At 35.4% G+C, this 20718-nt stretch overlaps 1 protein-coding gene across 1 annotated transcript in view; it reads right to left on the bottom strand.

Annotated features, from left to right (window-relative positions):
• Positions 1-20718, bottom strand: part of LOC148940020 (uncharacterized) — an 89593-nt gene that overhangs the window by 44315 nt on the left and 24560 nt on the right. Inside the window, exons 6-8 of the mRNA XM_089105919.1 lie at positions 12827-13098; positions 4448-4670; positions 568-762 (exon numbers count right to left, since the gene is read on the bottom strand). Coding sequence (XP_088962045.1) covers positions 568-762; positions 4448-4670; positions 12827-13098 — 690 coding nt within the window. The remainder of the gene's footprint in view (positions 1-567; positions 763-4447; positions 4671-12826; positions 13099-20718) is intronic.

Genomic DNA, 20718 nt, shown 5'->3' with positions numbered 1-20718 from the left:
ATTTGAAGCTTCTAGCTTTAATAATTTAGTTGATTATTGCAATCTACCAAAAGCCCGTTTTAGAATTTCACAAATAAAAAACAAACTACTGTTACTTCGATAAACAAAATAACCCTAAATTTCCGCTAAACACCCCCCCCTTTTTGTAACGTTGCTTCGTTACAAAAACGTTTGTTGCCACGTTGAACCATAAAAATAAATAAACAAAAATAATTAGTTAAACTAACAACCCTCTTCGTCCATAAAAATCCAAATACTAAGAACTCGTTGATTCTTAAAGACAACTGCACCTTTAAGGGGGCAACACCTACTTAATTTGTTTGGTGAAATTTGATTTGTTTATTTTTCGTTGATCTTCACCCACGTTTTTTTTAATTTCGTACCCGAAACTACTAAAAACTGTCTAACTTCATCAGGAGGTCTTTTTCATTATAAATACAGTTACCAATTCTCCCTGTCTTTAAAAATATATATGGCTGTGTATATTTCACGAGTTCCAAGAATCAGATTCCATTATCATTGGCACTTAGACAATGACACACTTTTTAGGTTTCTGAAAATAAATACCTCTGCAATGTTTTGATGTCGCTTTTCCTGGATGATACTACTTAAAACTGAGATTTCACTTGTAAGAGAGTTTGATACTTCACTGAGCATTATATTTTCCTCCTTATCAATGCTAGTTCCAGCCAGCATAAGAAATTCTTCCAACTCATCTTGATCAAAACACATAGCTTCACGAAACTCCACTGCTGGATAAACCTACAAAAAAAAAAAAAAAAAAAAGATACAAAACAAAAACGTCAGATGATAAAGAAGGATTCATACATATAAATAAGAAAGGATTCCCCTACTAGTTAGTTCTAGTAGAGGTAATATTTACCAAGTAATACCTACTAGGTAAATATTAGACAACAATCTCGAGCATCATAAGGCCACTAAGTACAGGTTCTAGATGATTTTCAGATTTACCACCATCTTTGCTGAAGATAGGTCACCCACTGCTAGTTCTTTTATGAAGCAATATTGTTTCGAAGTAGTTTTGTCTGCCAAATATTACTCTTATAATTATCTAGTTGCTAAAACTTAACATTCAGTAGTCACAAATCTTGAAACAAAAACGTACTTTTTAGGCATCAGATACCCATCCCCTCCTTACAATATCAGACGTATGAGTACTGATGGCTATAGTTGCCACGGTGTCATTTATTTACTGATAACATATTCTGCCAGTTTTATGTTTAACTTTAAAACGACTTTATTTTTATGAATTAATTGACTTTGTTTAAATGCTTTTTAAAATTTATTTCTGTCGTTTTTAATTGACATAGTTTTATTACGGGTTAATGTTAGGATTATTTGTACATTTTTTATTTATTTTTTTTAGCTTTTTGCTGCTTAAGAATTGAAACGTTGGACTGTAATTTAAAATTCAGGAGAATGCGCATGTTCAGTAACAATTCTCGATCAGCAGTAGCTGTGTGGCAAACAGTTTTAATAATAATTTTACTACGTAATTTAGGTCGAATGGGAAGAGGAATAATCAATTATTTTTCAGTAAAATTTTGTCTCGTAACCTAGGTATAATGAGAAAACTTAGGCATTTTTTCCATACATATGTCCTACGCCTCCTTTATTTTTCCCTTATCCATCCATATAGTCTGTATTGTAGTAGCGTTTGGCTTGGTACATTTGCTTCCGTTGTCCGGCCCGTACCAAAATAGTGCTGTTCGTTTGTTGGGTGCCCTACAACCCTGGGATTCCGTACGGAACGTCTACGAGCGAATAAGGATACTACCAGCTTCTGGACTACGAGAATTACATAAACTTCTGTTTATTTTTAGGCTACAACATGGTACAAATCTTTCATGTTTTGACAGTTTAGTTAATTTGAGATCCATGATCCACAATTATGACACTCGATCTCCCGGAGAGATTGATTATTTTGACCTGGTCGACGTTTTCTGTGCTTCATAGGGGAATTAGAAGTTGGAATAATCTAGATCAGAGTTTTAAAAATAATAATGATATTTCTTTTTTTAAGAGAGAAATAAAAGAAATCGTTCGTACAAAGTATGAATTTTAGTTCTCTTGTTATTGTTTTTTTTGTGGGGGGGGGGGTCTAAATAAATAATTGAGTACCTTATTGTGGCCTCTCGGGGTGCGATTTTATGATTTTAGTCGTACTTTTGAATTTGTTTTGTTGTAAGGCTTGTGGTGCCGATTAGGACGTATTATTACTGGTTTTATAATTTTTTTTTCTTATTCCTGTATTATTTTGTAATGTATTTTTGCTGAAAATCTGGGCAAGCTTCGATCTTTTACAGGGCTGAAGGCATCCTGGCTCCCAACCTGTAGACACCCTTAAAAATAGACGTGTCTTAATCCATCATTTCATCAATCGATCATGTTGTAATGGGTGATTTTTTTAAATAAATGCAAGTTAATGTTACTTATTAAAAAGGATTTTGTTCACATAGCCTGGGGCGAATCAAAATTTCCCGGTAGTAATCGATATAACAATATTTTTCTTTCAAAATTTACTATCCTCTTAAGGTCCTCTATGCGGAGTCTATTGATCTTATTCTTAATATCTTCTTATATGAGGATACAGGGGTTGAACAGTCAGTAACGTCCAAAATTAGGGACTTAGGGACCTTCCTAAGACCGAAATAGGGACCAATTAGGGACCATATCGGGACAGCATTCCAGTAACGAGGTTAGCAAACCAAAGAACAGTACCCGTCGTGACCTTCCGAGTAACATGAAAGAAACCATAAGTTAACAATCCTTGGAAGCTCATGGAAAAGGCTATAAACAACTATACCCACTAACTTGTTTAGTCAAGCAGCTAATAAAGACTACCTTGTCGCTGCTGTCCTAACAGTCTACTGTACTGCATTCTATTTACCATAGCAGCTACTCAAGCAGTTCCATTCTTTTTACCATAGCAGCTTTTCAAGCATTCCAATAGTGACCAACTCTTTAAGCTACTGAAAAACCTGGGTTTGCTCTTACTTGTATGGGATACAGTTTCAGGCATCTTTAAAGTAGACATCCGGACATGTAGTTCTCTTTCCCACCATTAACTTCCCTTTTCACGATTTCAAAACCCCAGGTGGAATATTCGGATTTTCCTCCACCGAGTCTTACAAAACAGAACAATACTAACTTAGTGCTCTGCATAATCTGATTATTGATCAGCTATAAAAAAAAAAAAAATGTAATTCCCTTAATTTAAAAGCTGATTTTCTTGCCAAAGGTCGCCTTGCTAATATCGCTCTAAGGAAAGTATAAAGGCACTCTCTAAATTCTGCAACTGTCATACAATTTCTTAGCATCAGTTCCAACTGCAGAAAACAAAATGATAAGAGTCAACCAAAATTATATACAGAAATTACTTTTAAAAATGGACAGCAGCACTTTCAAACCCATGGAGAAATTCTCCTTCTTTAGGTTTCTGTATTTTTCTGTTTTTTATTCTAAGAAAATATTCGGCGATGGATCAGATTAAGTTTTTTTTCATATTTCACTATATCTTTACCAAGGAAAATCTCCTTGGGTGTAGGTACCTGTCAAACAGATTTCAGTGGTCTGCCTTTTGTACCTGCCTACCAATTTCGTGCCCAAGGTAAACGGGGCTTGGAAGGTGCGTGTGTATCTTAAAAACAGTCCCCAGTGTTCCCTTGGCCCAAGGTACATGTTTCACAAGCTTCAAGTGGATCTGTGTAGTTTCAAAGCTGGATGTGGATCAGCATGGAAGAAACACATCTGTTTTGGCTAAAGAGTGAATTCCCTTGCCGCAGACCGACTTTTTAAAAAATTACTAAGAAAGAAACAAAGGAAAAGTTCTAATTTCTTTGGCAACAAGCGGGATATTAAAGCTTAGCAGACACATGCGACTGCATTCTTCTGCCTCAGTGCCTAATACAGCAAACCAAATTGCACCTTTTGCCAAAATCACGGGTAAGAAAAAACTTTTTGTTACCAGCTCACTATAGAAGTATTGTTACTATCCATTTCTGTTTATTCTGAATGATGGTATTCCGAGGAAAAATACACATTTTCTCGATCTCTAAATGTCTGTATTTATCATTTTAAGAAGCTATTTTGGCGATGGACTAGGGAGTCGTCGCCCATCTTACGTACTTCTAGATTTTAGTCTAACTTCAAAATTAAACCGAGCGTCCCACTCGAAATCAGAGACATGGCTCGAAAAATCGATAGCCTGGCCGAAAAAATCTGACAGTCCCCTCATATATAAACAATAAAATTCCACTTCGGCTGACAAATCTAACATAATATTCATCAATCCATCCTAAGGTTCAAACTTTCAGCATGAAAAAAAAGGAAGGAAAAAGCCAAAGTGATGCTCACACAACACAATAATAGACAAATCCTTGATAATATACAAAAAATATATTAATTGAATTGATAATTTACTTACATTTAGCAACTGCTTCATTCCGCAAGCCCTTTGTAAAATTTTCAGGGCTCTGAAGCGGACATCTCCAAAATAGCGTTGGAGCAGAGCAGCTTGCAAATAAGTGGCTTCATTTTTGATTAGACGAAAGAACAGAACGGCGTTATTGAAACGAAAAGCCCGCCAAATTGAAAGGGCAAATTTGATTGTTCGAGTATGCGAAAGATGCTTGCCATCAGTTAATCCACTAGGAAAACAAATCGACAGTTAATTGAATTCAGTTATCTGATTTTAAAAAGAGGTATTTAAAATAGAAGAATGGAAGGAATATAGGAATCAAAGTTACGACTGTAAGGAGTTAAGTCTGGAGAATTAACTTAAATATGTAAAGCAAAAATTAAGCAGGTAGATGGTTTTTAATCTTTCCGAAACTGCGTAAAATGACTAACTACGATGATCACATCATAAATAGAGGATTAAAATTTCTAATATATTGTCATTTTTTTCCACTAATAACAACAAAGTAAGTAACGGAGTAAAATATAAAGAGAAAAACACTAATTACAAAATATTATACTTTCAAGATAGTGAAACGGTGGTAACTTATTAGTGCTAATATTCAAAAGCCTTGTACTTAGCACAGCGACTTATCATCATTCACTCGAATTCACTTATTAAAAACATCATTCACTCGAATCTCCCTATTAGGGTACCATGGGTGAAGGATGAAAATCCTCCAGAACGACTGATGGCGAGTAGGGCATTGACAATTGTCAACTTTTCTGCTGCCGTTTTTTTTTTTTTTTTTTTTTTTTTTTTTTTTTTTTTTTTTCAGGGACAGGTAGCAAGCATTACCCGGGGCCCCGCATTACAAAACAGAGATAAATCCACTGCGCCACACAGGATTTTACGATACCATGGGAAGGATAAAAAGAAAGAATTTGCAGTACAGGAAATACTGAATACGCAAAAAAAATATTTTTTTTTAACAGAGAGTGAAACCCAGAAAAATCGAGAATTAAACGATCGCAGAAAGCTGAAACTAATTTGCATAATTTACATAAATTTTAGAGATTAAATATTCCTTTGTTTCAAATAATCTGAGTTACCAACTTGAATTTTTATCCTGGAGTCAGAAACCAACCAAGAGTGTAAAGATAGTTCATTGTTAACAGTATTGGTGTTCAGCGCCCTAAATATACGACAAAGAAGACATAAAACGATTTGCACGCTAAGCGAAAGAAAGGGGGCAATGAGCCTACAGTAGGATACTTGCACTTATCATCACTTAAATAAAGACAACTTGGAACACATGCTTCATCAATGTTATTAATAGACTGGGAACTCTAGTTGATGATGAGAATTAGATGACTAAAAACATTAAATGACCCAGAAAAATCAGCCAGAAGCATGTTTTCAATTACTTAAGTCATGCAGACTTTAAACAGACTAGGTGATAAAACACTTCCTTATGTGACCTCTATCTAAACGGTACTCCTTTTTTCCGAAATCGAAAAATTAACCTTAAAAAAGACATAAAGAGTACCAATATCCGAGCAAAAAAATGATAGAAACAATAATTCCTTTAGTAAGAAGTGAGTAAAATAAGCGAAAGTGGTTAATAGAGTCGAAAGCTTTAGAAATACCAGAGCACAAAGGTGAATAGTTAGGCTATTTTGAAAACCACCCAAAGGAGGAGGAGAAAATAATCGACCATTGTGGCTAAATCCAACCCCAGAAAGAAAACCATTCTCTCCAAAATCAATTCTAGAAATAAGATGCGGATGAGGAATAGATTCTAAAACTAATAAACACTAACAGTTAAGAGAAGACTTGCCAAATTTAAAGAACTGAATTAACTGTACCGCAGTCAAAGGTACCGGATGCAACAGATGAATTTAAACAACCTAACAACTAAAGAAGTGAAGTCAAAAGTTTGTAATCTGGCTGAAGATAAAACCCAAAATCCCATAAAAAATTACTGGATGAAGATTTCAATCTGTTATGGGCACTTTCAATGGACGAAAAATACATAGTAATTACATGTGATTGTGAAACCGTAAGGGTGTATATTTATGAAAAAATTATACAAATAATATCCATCCCAAGCTTCAGCTGAACTCGGAGAATCCGAAACTTCCTCAACCTTCTCTGGGGTCAATTAGTTCTTCGCATGTTTAAGACAAGACACAGCCAGATTATAATGATAATTTACATCGGGTTTACTATGACCAAAATAAAAAGAGCTGTTAAAAAAGCGACCAGGAACGCAGATTGTTTCTATTAATACTAAGCTACTCAATGTAAGTACATTTAGAGCCATAAAATGATAGTAATTTATTGTTACCCTCTGTACAAAACAAAAGTGCACTGAAGAGGAGCATAAGAAAATGAAAAGAAGAACAAAAATGGCACAGAAAAAAAACACGCACAATCCTTGACAACTTTAACTTTCAAACACTTTTCAGCATCCAGTTCCAGTTCCAAAATTTTTTGTAAGGGTATATGGACTGCCTAATTAGTCCATTCACCTCTTTGACTCCACAAAAATATCTTCAGATAAAAATGAAATATCCTCCAATCAGCTAACAATAGGTTCTTTTTATGAAATTACTTAATTCTAATGATGTTGCGGTAAGTGCGGGTACTTGAGCTACCTGTCCCTAGCAGTTTAAGGCCTATAGGCCGACCGGTACCTATACAGCTCTCCCCACTCACCTCCCGCTCTCTTCTGCATATTTCATATACATTACTGAATCAACCCTTTTTCCATTATCTTCTTCATGGTTTAGTACATGGGTCAAACATAATAAGATTTCACAACTAGCGACGCTAGGCACTTGATAGAAGGCAAGTCAGTGAGAAATCGATAATGTTGTTGTAGCAGTCAGCAAACCTTCGTGACAGTTCGTCCATTTTTGACAAATCTCAAAAACACTGTACCGTCGGAAAATGTAACTATTACGAGTCCAAATGGGAATACTAAGAAAATATTTGGGGAACCTAAAGAACAGTGATCAGGTTTGCCTTTTATTAGAGGCAGAGAAAAAATTTCCAAAAAGGTGTAAAAAAACAACACATGCTGTGCAAAAAACGCATTATAGAGCCGACCAAGGGTTCTCTTATCAAACTGGCCCTTTACCCTGGCGAGAAGACCATAAGATTTTCTTAGTTTCTCTTTCAAAGAAACAACTATAAGTTGCCTAGCGGATCTAACTGCGAAGTTCCAAATGGAAGGCCTAAATACCTAAGTGAACTGGAAGATGAGATTGGGGTGGGGCCAACTTGGATTGCATCATTGGAGGCAATATCCAGTCCACAGACAAGAAACTCTGTTTTAGAAGTGGCAACTGAAAGATCGATTTGTTTCATTCCAGAGCAAACATCATCAATAGCGTTCTGGATTGCCCCAAAATTATCAACGAAGAGAAGAATGTCATCGGCATGAGACAAGTGACTTGCGTCGATATATGGTTATTAAGTATGGTGGAATCTTTCGAGTAACTAGTCTAATAGTTATTAAATATTGCCGGACTAAGAACAGAACCTTGTTTAACACCACGGCGCACACGAATACGATTACTAACAGTACCTTGCAAATGCATCCGGATTGAGGAGTCCTGATACCCCTGCCACAGGCAGGTACAAACAAATGGATTAACTTCACTTCTACACAGAGACAGAATTGCTTGGGAGAGAAGAATGGAGTCAAAAGCCTTTGAAATATCAATGGCACAAACGTAGAGGTTACTTTTTGCCTTTTTATGCCTTTAAAGAATCGCTAGAAGAGTTGAATGGGCGTTCAGCACGCCAAAGACCACCCCGAAAATCAAATTGGTTATCGCCATCATCATATTTCGTGCTAATTTCATTATAGATAAGCTTCTCAAGAAGCTTGCCCATCGTCGAACATACAGTAATCGGTCTATATACGTCACAGGATTTCGGGTCTTTATTTTTCTTAAAAAAACACGTTACTAGACCTTCACATAGCAGATCAGGAATATACTGCTGACGATACAAGCCTGAAATAAAATAGCAAGATGTTCAAACAAGTTTGCTGTTCCGTATATCAGATGTTCGGGTTGCACGCCGTCTGAGCCCGATGCTTTACCTGGTTTAAGACGGTGAATATCTGCCTGAATAAATGCTGGCGTGATAGTGATATTGTTTTTAGCCTGGTCTAACTTTGCAAAGTAACCCAAAAGTATAAACCTAAATGTTGTGTCAAGAGGAGGTGGATCGTCAGAAAATAATGAGGAAAAATGACTTTTCTAAGAGCCTAAATCAATCGGATTGTCCTCAGATAAAGAAGTCGAGGTAAGTTTTGACACGTGACGCCACAACAGCTGGGGGTTTTTTTTAATATCCCGCGAATGATTGCCGATTTGACGCCGTTTCCATTGCTGCACATCATTTCTATATACACGCTTCGTATATTTGAAGATCTGAAAGAAACTACCTGACCTTGGATAACCGCAGTCGGCGAAAATACGAAACCAGGACTTGTGTCAATGTTTAGCACTCTGAAGTTCAACGTCTTCACTCCACTCTTTTTGGCGTGTCCCAACTCAAAATTAAAGATTGAATGAACTAATTCCGCCAAGTAAAAATCCAAATCGCGATTGTTCCTATTTATGAACGTACATAAAAGGTGAAATGGAATCCGGATTTTCTACAACATATAATGTAATGTTTCTCTAATATAAAGAGAGATCAAGATGATTCCAGCGAAGTTTAAAAAACCACTTAGGCTTTTGCGTATGAAGAGGCAGAGAATAGGTAAGTCGAAACTGCAAACTTAAGTAATCGCTTCTTAGGATGTCGTTTGAAACATCAACCATGGTACCCTGCATCTGGTGGGCGCCTGTTAGAACGGAATCCAAATCGGAAGTGGACCTAAGTTGTGCACATAAGAAAACGGCTTCGATTTTGGTAGCAGAAAAACGCCACTAGAAGGGAGGAAAGTAATATTTGAGTAAGCGGCGCATTCTCATTTTTTAGATCCGTGTTAAAATCATCATGATTTTAACACGGTTGAAGTAAACCAATGGTTGAACTAAACCAATAATTAATTCGTAAATATCTGACAGGAAAGACATAGCAAACCTCTTCGCTTTTCAAAAATGTCCACTTGAAAAGTGTTTTTGCACGTCTCGATCGCACGCTTAATTTCATCTTTTCCAAAAAAAAACTTTGCAGCAATTTGAATGACTGAGTCTTTATCCTTCGCTATAAACCGCTGCAAAAAGCTCAACACCGGACACACAAAAATAGAGCCTGTCATTGCTTAATTACCATGTAGGCAGCTCTCGCTTCACAATCGAAAATCATAGTCCAAGCCACTGTAATTCTTATTGCAACATGATATAAATCTTAGCATAAAAAACCCACTGAACTAAAAATGTCCGTGCAATATCTTTGATATGTAGGTCAATAAGTATATTTAGGGATTATACGTCACTATAACCCCTATTGCGAAATTTTTTGTTTCTTCACATAAAACTTACTGAATTAATACTGTCCATGGAATATTCAATTTAGGTGTTGACACTTTGAACTCTGAATTGATACATATCTGTCCTCTTCAGTCACTTATAGTAAACCACCTATTTTTACTAAGCTTTACACAAGTATCTTAGTGGAACTTCATGGAGGTTTGAAACAATAGAGGTAAGTGGCCAGAATCCTTCTGATCAATGAGTACCTGAACAAGAAATGGCTTGGGGCTCCTTGAATAAATAGCGCCATCTAGATCTGACACACAACCGAAATTGTCGAAGCTTGGATAATTCGGTGATTTTTTTTGCAACAATGCGAGGGATTAGAACACTTAATCAAACAGTTGGTGGTATTGTAAGTAAGGAGCGACTCGGCCCAATAGTAACTGAAACTCTAAGAAAAGAAACTATGTTAACAATTAAGACATTAAAAGAAATGGCTTTTTATACTGGTCCCGGATAATGAAATTTATTGAGTTTTTATTGCTACCCATGAAAAGCTACGAGCTTAAGAAAATTTGCCTGATTTTCAAAAAAAAAAATTCTGACATAACCATTTGATCAGGATAGTTGAAAGGTCCAATAACTATGCCATGGGGGATGACAGGACCCTGGGGAAAGTCCTGTAAGTTACGAAATTCGCCCATCGTATACATATATTATTTGTCATTGAGAGATAAACGGAATTTTCTGCGGAGGGGGGAATTTCCACGAGGAGGGAAATTTCCACAGAAGATTTCCTAAGGGGAATTTTACGCAGGAGGCATGGTAGTCACGATTTGAAAAATGGTCAGAAATTCAATATAAAACTATGTATTTCAACCGAAAGCAAGGAGCAACATTAAAACTTGAAATGGACATAAACTATTCCATAAGTGAGGGTGGCTCCCCTTCCTAACCTTCTCGTTCTTTACGCTAAAGTTTGACTTTTTGTCCCAATTTTTTAAAAACAACTCCTGAAACACGATGGCTGTTAAATTTGAATGAGAAGTATTTTTAAAGAACTTTAAGTCTTTAGCGTAAAGAGCGAGGAATGAGGGAGGGCTAAGTCCGTATCTAGAGGAAGAGGGCTACCGGGCTTTAACCCCCCCCCCACCCGAATTTTTTGTGCGACTCGTAAAAACGTAGCAAAAATCCATAAGAATAGGTTTTTGGCGCGTTTTTTTTACTTTAGCCTAAGAGTGAGGGATAAGGGAAGCGCACCCCCCCAAGGCGGTATACAGACGGAGGGGGCTACCAGGTTTAACCCCCTTCCCTCTCCCCAAATGTCTGGGCGACACGTAAAACGTAACCAAATTTATATGAACACATTTTTGATACGTTCTGAAGTTTTTGTACCCCTCCCCCAAAGAAAACCCTGGATACGCCCTTAGGCATCCCCCTTCGTATACGGAATGATTTTTGTTCGCTTTAAGTTTTAATGTTGGTCAATACTTTCAGTTAAAAAACCTTGTTTTTTTTTGTTTTTTTTATTTAATATCGAATTAGAACCAGGCAAGAGGCATTTTACGTCCGCATTGAAATTACCCACAATCAAGAATTCAAATTGTTTTGCAGCAGCGGGGAGGGGATGACTTAAGTACGGGAAAAATTCATTGCGGGTGTTCAATATCTGTTAAATAACCGATAAATCCTAATTTTTAATCAATTTCGCGCATTTCACAATAAGGGAGAGGGGGTGGGGGTTTAAAATTCTCTGAGTGCGGCCTCGGATTCACCTGTCTATCTATTGGTAAAGATATCACAAAAAATATACATATCCCAATCAAATTAATTTATTATGAAATACACATAAATCCAGCATTATTAACCGTTGATTTTATAACGCTTATCTTTAGAGTCAAACTTAAAGTCCCTCTTTGAAGTTAAAGGCCCAAATCGTGTTCTAGTTATACTGACATTGCAACTACTAGAAGAAGGTCTTAGCTTCATGATGATTAATGCCAAGACATCGGGGAACACTTTTGTTCCATACCACTCTGTTTAAAGCATTAGGCTTGGCCAGTTTTCAAGAAATTTCCATTGATTGCCTACTACTTACTTAGGTCCCAGCCATTCTTGTGGGATACTCTGAGACCACAGCTCCTCTTAGGTTATGTACAAGGGTTCGGTGTATTTCCCTATCTGGTGTGGTGCGTGATAACTAGGCTATCTTGACGTTTTCAAATTTATTCGTCCGTCATATCTGTAGCCTACCTTGCGGATGAAGGCCATGGAGAAATCCTTCGAAAGTGATCTTTAGGAGAAGGTCCAACTCAATTCGTTGGACATGGTCGAACCTGCACAGTTGTTGCTTCTTAGTTCTGTTGATACTGGTTTCAGAGGACCCTTCTTGCAACTAAGAATGATGGGAGGCTAGCACCATTGAAGGGCTATGTGGCCGGTTTCCAGACGGCAGACACATAGATTGCATGTCTGTATTTCGTAATATAATTAACTAATCAACAGCATCTTTGATCGTAACAAATGTTCTGTATACCAGTTATTCAAGAAACTATAGCTCATTCTATAGGCTACCTTAATGTTCTATCTTTCGTAGCGAAATTTGCTACTAAAAAAAACAAAAAAAAAAAACTTAGAGCGATAATACTTGCGCAGATACTGGGCTCTGAATGAACAGTATGCAGCCTCGTAATATCTCTTAGCCACTAACTGTATTAGTTGTATGGGACGGGTATTGACTATAGCCTTGATGTATCCTGGTCTTAGTTTAGTTTTTCCGGATTCACCCACTGTCTTGATATAAAGAAAAAAACTCTTTATTCTTTGTGTTTCTCTTTTCTTTGTTAGTTCAGGAAAGGTAGTAGGGTTTTAGTGACTATTGGTATTTTTGACTATGATCACTAGCGAAATGGGAGAAACTTACAAACATTGAATGAAAACATAGAAATAGGATAAATACCTGGTAAACCCCTGATTATTTTTCAACTGAAGCAATAAATGATACGCGTGAAATTCAGCTTCGTTTGGAGATTCAATCCTTTCCAAACGTCTCCTTTGGTACATCTCTCTGAGAGTAATGAGCGATTTAGTTAAATTCTCAGAATTTAATTTTTGATCAAACTGACTTGCCTCGAACTGAACCAATCGAAAAGCACAATGTATATGGAAACGTGTAATCTTCTCGACAATTGAAACTGATACATCGTCTTTCAACCCTTGCACAGATATATCCTAAAAACAAATACAGAAGGCTCAATTTAATCAAGCATTATGTATCAAAGAAATTACGGCAAAATACATTTTAACGACCGAACGTTTCCTTTGGTCTTAAGGGTAATACCAGAGCAGTAGTATACGCTGAAAACATAGCCTATTATAATTTCTGGGGTCTTTTGAAATAGAAAATGAGCTTGATGAAACATCCTCCTGTTCATTTACATCCATTGGACAATTTTTTTGTTGTATTTACAGTGAATTTAAAGTTGCTGAATGGAAACGAATATTTTTTTTCTTTATTCTTCCTACGCTCAACGGTTTAATTTTGAAGTGAACACAAACTGTAATCCAGACATTAGCCGTAATCCCAATTACGCTGCAGCCCACGATGGTTTGTATAGAGCATAGTACAGATATTTAGACAGTACGATCATCTCCTATCTCAATCATTAGACAAAGCCGGACCGCAATGCAGCTCCATCGGAAAACATCTAAACCAAGAGAAACACAAGGGACAATAGATTTTTCAATGGGTAGCACGAGTGTGGCATCGGTATTCACAGACTGGAGGACAGGAACAGAAATAAGACGAATCGAGCGTCTAGGGGATAAGGAAGAATGCATTACGTCGGAGAAAAAAAAGAAAAGGGAAAATAATCGGTCTGGCTATAATAATGCAAAAGTGAAAGATAACATTGGTTTGAGAATTGAAAGGAAAAAAAAAGAATGAATTTATAAGGATAGTCAAGGTAAAAATAAGTTTATTTGAACAATGTCATAACGTGATGACATTTGATATCTGTACTGATACCTAGATATCTATACTATGGTTTTAGTTTTAGAAATATTTTAGAAATTGTGCCGTAAAAGATCTAAGATTACACAGACTCAGCAGTAAGAAATACCATTTCATTTATTTGCTGGTAAACGAACTCGATGAATATTCTAGAAAAAGGCTTTCTAGCGTAAAACCCCGTACGATTTTGGATCTACCACTAAAATGTGTATTTGTTTTTAAATTTGCCTCTAATGCATCTTGGCTAGAAAGCAGAAAACTATTAATTTTTAGTATGATATCTCTGATAGGAGAGAAGGTGGGTCTAAAGAAAAAATAAATAAAATGAGGACCACAATATAAGGATATGATCAATTTTCGCAAATTTCCTTCTCGCTTTGAAAAAAAAATCCATTGTCACACGAAATCCTACTTTTGAACTGATACAAAACCCTACTCTTAGAAAAATAGAACTGTCAACACTGTATTTATCAATAACAAAGAACAAAAAATACGCCAATCGCACAACTTTCTCCGGGGGTAATGAGTATCTTTCATAACGTTAGTAACAAAACTTTTATTCTTTTTGTGCACCTTATGAGAAACCAAGAGGATTCCAATCCTTAAAACTGAGAATTTGTGTATGTCCTTGAAATGCCAAGTAACGGTGGTAGCTCTACAGGCGGATAAGACAAAGATATTCAAAAGGGGCATTATAAAATTCTGTTAGCTACCGCTCAAAGCCTAAGCGAGGACAAATTTCTTAAAAAGCGAACCAAATAATGCCAAGACAGCTAAAACGAGAACTGAATGTAAAGAATAAAAAAAAAGAAACTTAACCCCTTCTCTTTCTCCAAAAAAGAAAATCTTAAAAATGCACATGACTAAAATCATTTGTTTTGGCATCTGCAAAAGTTTTGCTATGTCATATTAAAGCTTAATAATTAAGCTACAGTAAATTATGCAAACAAGGCCATTGGTGGATCTAGTGAGGGGCCATAACCCCTCCCTATGGCTTCAAAAATACCCCGGACAAAAAAAAAATTGATTAGCAACTGGCAATAAACTTTGTAACAAGAATGATTAAATAATTTTAAATAATCTTGACACAATTCTGAAAGATTCCAAGTTTTATACCAAACTTGCGTGTAACCCGAAACTGGAGAGATAATGAAAAGAATCGTGAGGGTTAACTTAATGAGTCATAAAGAAGTGCTTTCTGAAGAGACGTTTTACGTAATTTGCAAGTTCGTGACAGAATATTTATAACAAAAATAACAACAAGCATTACTTTATATTCTCCTTATAATACAAGTACAATTCTTTTGATCTCCTTCTGAGAAATATACAATGAAGCGCTTGACCAAAGGAAATGGGAGGAGCTTTCATAAGCGTCGAGACCCTTGGTGCCAAATATTTTTGAGATGGATCCTACTGTCTAGATATCTGTACTGCGGTATAGACTTACTTCCTAATCAAATACTCAAAAAGCTGTTCTTGCCAAAATCTTCAAAACACAATTTCCACTCTCCTGAAAAACTATGAAAATCTCAAATACTCACTTTGGTTTCAGGCATGGCGATACTGTACCCATTATTTTTACGCTGGCCATAGGATTCAAAAGTGAGTGGTCCAGAACATTTTAATTCTAAAAGTTAAACAATATACTTGGAGTTCTAATACATCTACTTGTGTCCATGAGTTTATTAGCCTTAACTATTAGTCAATATTTTTATCCTTATTTTACTTTAAATTAGTAAAATGAGTAGTTTATTGGCCATGATACCCTTGAGATTTGTCCTATAGGTAGAGTGAACAAAGGTGAATTCTTTGAACACAATATTCTGCAATGAATATAATTCTCCAGCATCAAACCGATGCTGCAGTTATTGCATGTATTTCTGAGGACCCTAATCCCCATCAATGGCTGCTTTCAACAATTGTATGTATGTACCTAACAGATCAACAACTACTAAGGTCCTTACATCGGCCCTGCAGTGTGGCCGATGTACCACACTTGAGATCAACCTGAGTTTGATCTCAATGTCCCCTATTACCAAGCTATGATTAAACTCACTGTGCGGCCAAAGGACGGTGCTATCAGCAATTAAAATTAATAAACACATCATTCAGATCCTTCTAAACTTAAAAATTAGTAGTCAATTATCATATCACTGGAAGCACTTTGATACCAAAAACTAACGATAAATAGAAATATATATATATATATATATATATATATATATATATATATATATATATATATATATATATATATATATATATATATATATCCTTCTAATAGATAGTGATAAAATCCTTCTAATAGACAGTGTTTCACAAACAGTGATAGAAATTCACAAAAAATACCAGATATCTCGGTCACGTATGCAGTAACCGTCATCAGTAGTAAAACTAAACAAATTAATTTAAAAAAACAAAGTTTTTCCGAGGGAAGTAAAGAGCGAAGTTGAAACTTAAAACGGACAAAAAATTATTACTTCACAGCATATTTAATATATATTAATATAACTAGCATAAATAAACCAACTAATTATGTTTCCCTATGCTTTTAGGATTATACAAAACTAGCGCTACACTGAAAACACAAAAGTCAAGTATAAAAAACAGGATTATTGATTTAAGAGTCAAAAATGAGTATGTAGCCTGACAACGCTAAGCGAATCTATAAAGCTTTTCATGGTCTTACACCAGTTTCGACATTAGTAACTTTCAGTATACAATTAAAATTATCTTAAAAACATAAGCGTAAAACTAAATATTTTTTAATAACCGCGAAGTAATTGAACAGCATACATAAATATTGGATTGATTTATCAAGCAGTATTTTGCTCTCATCAGCTATAATACCAATAGTGGGTAATATACAGTCTTATATTGTAAGAAATATGCTTTAGTATCACTTGAAATGAAGATCAACCAAGACATAATATGAACTCTAGAAATCCGATTATTTCTCTCTGTACAACAATGAATTTCAAGTTATGATACAAATTTTAAAGCTAGTCTATAGTCCTAATACTATCAAGATGGCCTTACTTCAAACTTGTGTACAAAATAATCATGACATTTCCTTTTGAGAACCAAAACGAGAGTCAGTTATTGGACTGAGCCATTGTGCAGAAGTGACACCAAATTAAACGTAAAAAAATAAATAAAATCCTAAAATGGTTTGTTGCTTTATCTTAAAAAGGATTGATCCTAAAAGGGATTGATAATATTTTGATTCTATAAAAAGTGTCCTTAATTGGTTTGCTTTTACTGCACCAAAACTCCTATATTATTTTGTGTTTTCAGTATAGCGCTAGTTTTGTATAATCCTAAAAGCATAGGAAAACATGATTAGTTGGTTTATTTATACTAGTTATATTAATATATATTAGGTTGGCTGTGAAGTAATAATTTTTGTCCGTTTTAAGTTTCAACTTTGCTCTTTACTTCTCTCGAGAAAACTATTTTTTAATTTAATCTTTGTTCGTTTTGATTAAAATTTAATGCAGAAATAACGCTGCCATGATCTTTTTATTTATACGGAATAATGTACGCTCGTTTTAAGTTTTAATGTCACTTCTTAGTTTCATTTGTAAATATTCACAAATATGACCTATGATTCAAGTGAACATGCCACTCAATGCCTATTTTTTAGGTTTCTTCCGAATATAATAATTTTTTGGCGCGAATTTAATTTTAAACCCTTATGAAGAGAAGCTGTAACCATTTTTGCATCCTATGTACCATCCTACCTTTTTTATTGTATTTTTTTATATATAAATAGTTTTTCCATTTTTCTCTCCCTACTCAGCTTATCAAAAACTTGCATTTCCTCCTTAAATCAAAGAACAGTATATTTCCGCTATTCGCCGAAACAATAGATAAATAGCAGAAAACATTCCCTAGAGAATATGGAGAAAGTAGGTCGCATTTAGACGTTTAGCAATTAGCACTGAAAATACTTCCTAGAATACAATATTTCTTATGCCTTATAAGAACACCGAATTTTCAATAATTCTTCATTCATATTTTTAAAAAAAACTTTTTATTTCCGGTCTCCAATCGCCTTCAAATGGCTCACAGAACTGATATGCTATTTGAATTACCCTTATTCCATGCCTATCAACCTTAGTTCTGCCCCAGGATGGATGGATGATAGACTATCTATCAATAAGTGTAATGACATCATTTTTATACAATTCTAGAAAAGGACCTATGCCAGCTTTGCCTGTCACTCAGGCTATCTCTCTTGGCTTTTCTTATTAATTAGCCATGGCTCTCAACTTTTTCATTACAGTCCACCAAGTTGGTTTTAATTCGCTAGACGTTTTAGATAAGGAAATTGAAAATAAAGTAAGCATATATGCTATAAACTGTACGAAGTAATCGTTTGTAATTTCAACCCCATTCTCAGGTATGAACACAGGGATAGGGATCTTTGGATCCAAGTCCCTTTCTCTAGTCATGTCAAATTTAAAATGATATTCAAGAAACTTCTAACTACTCTTGAAGTTCAAACCGTGTTGATTGTTGTAGCATATTTGCGGTGAAACTCTTTGAGAAATAGCACAGAAAGTGCCATTTTAGTGCCATATGGCATTTGCAGATAGAAGAATTTATAAAAAGTACGTAGATATGAGAAACAGTTTTTAAATGAGCCATTAAGAATCTCTCTATGATGTTGTAGTAGCCCGCTAGACCTGTTGAAAAAAAAGAAAAAAAAATAGCAAAAAAAACGGGAGATAGATCAGTGCTACCGATGTAAAAAAGTGATTTTCCTTGTTGTTCAGGGAGGGGAACTTTAACTTTCCTGTACAAGGTTTTGACAATTTTGATTCTAGTGGTATATTTTTCACTTTGATCTGACACCATTTCTAAGGGTTTGAGGCTTTTTTCGAAATTCCTAAAAATTGCTTTCCGCAATAAATTTATACTTTTAAGACGAATCGAAATACTAGATACCGTTCCTGAATCAGTGTCAGCTGGGATTTTTTTCCACAAGGCAGTTTTTTTTCAAAACTTGTTTTTTAACTTTTAGCTACTAGGGGCTGTGGGTTGCTCTTTGCTAGGTTGCAGCTGCCACTGCAACCATGATGCCTTGCTGGGACGTTCTTGAAAAAAATGAGCCTAGAAAATGACTGGAAAAAAAAAACAGCTGATACCGATATTCCCGATACAATACATGCGATACCAATACGCGCGATATCGATACATCCGATACCACATACAGCCCTACCCCAGGGACTATGGAGGGCCATATCATCATCAAACCATATACATTGGACCTTCGAACTATGTTAAACAAAATGGCTATCTCAAAATTTTTATAGGACCTGTTGGGGGGATGGGACCTGTAGAGAGGGGGGGCTATTAGCCCTCCAATCTTTTTGGTCACTTGAAAAGGGCACTTACAAATTTAATTCTCTTTTGAATGAGCTATTACACATCTCTCTATGATGTTCTGTCCACCCCCTAGCCCTTCTAGAAAAAAAGAAAAAGAAAGAAAAAAAGGGAGACACATCAGTGCTACCCATGCAAAAAAGTCATTTTCCTTGGTGTTCAAGGTGGGGGACTGTAATTATCCTACAAATGGTTTTCGACCATGCTGATTCCAATGGTGCACTTTTATTTCGATTTGACGCCATTTTCACGGGGTTTCAGGCTCTTTTTCGAAATAACCATAAATTTCTTTTCGAAGTAAACTTTTACTTACTTCTAAGGTTAACTGAAACAATAGTTACCATTCGTGATTCAGTGTCAAATGGCAATTTTTTCTCACAAGACAGTTTTTTTTTGAAAACACATTTTCAGCTTTCGATTACTATGGGCTGTGGTTCGCCCTTTACTAAGTTGCAGCTGCCGCTGAAACCATGATAGTAGTTAAAATCAGTAGTTTTACTACTGATGACGGTCACTGCATATGTGACCGAAATATCTGGTATTTTTTATGAATTTCTATCACTGTTTGTGAAACACTGTCTATTAAAAGAATTTTATCCCTATTTTAGCTTTTATTTATCGACATACGTTAAAACAATTTATCTACTCATTAAAACAACATTTATCCAAAGTCTTGGAACCCACGATAGGTAGAGATTTGAAGGCTTACTTTATATAGAATTAAATAGATAGCGAATCGAACGTTACGAATTGAAATTTGATAGGAAAATCAGGATCGAATCTCCTTAAATCTCATAGTTTATGCCTAGTTTACCATGAGTTCGCATAATTTTCGTATAGTAAAATAGTTTTTTTTCTTTTTGGTAAAAATTTAGATAACCTTTATGATCGCACAGCAGTGCAGTTGATTATACTTTCGTTAGTTTTTGGTTGCAGTCACGAATGAGGAGGTTTTTTCTATTGCCTCTTATTCTGATATGTGCCCAGAAAATAGTTTTTAGCACCAGGGAGATCACCTAGTACAAATAAATAAAAGTTCAAATAGGGACAAAATCCTTTTAATAGACAGTGTTTCACAAAAAGTGATAATATTTCACAAAAAATACTAAATATTTCGGTCACACTACTGACACGGTTTTACTACTGATGACGGTCACTGCTTATGTGACCGAAATATTTAGTATTTGTTGTGAAATTTTATCACTGTTTGTGAAACACTGTCTATTAAAAGAATTTTATCCCTATTTTAACTTTTATTTATCGTCATAGAAAGGCAGTGTGGTCTCCAAAATTATCTAGTACAAATAATTTCCAAAGTTCAGGAAGTTGATCAATAGTTTCGTACGTGTTTCTACGAAAGGGGGTCTCCTAGCGAAAAAAATTGAGGTTTTAGGTCAAATACGCCATTTCCGTCAAGAGGCCTTCAGAAAGTTTTAATGAGTAGATGC

Source organism: Artemia sp. Qi Xiang Cuo, chromosome 20 (genome assembly GCF_049724085.1).
Source record: "Artemia sp. Qi Xiang Cuo chromosome 20, ASM4972408v1, whole genome shotgun sequence".
NCBI classification, from domain to species: domain Eukaryota; kingdom Metazoa; phylum Arthropoda; class Branchiopoda; order Anostraca; family Artemiidae; genus Artemia; species Artemia sp. Qi Xiang Cuo.
The sequence above is the reverse complement of the archived record's forward strand: the minus strand, read 5'-3'. Positions and strand labels throughout refer to the sequence as shown.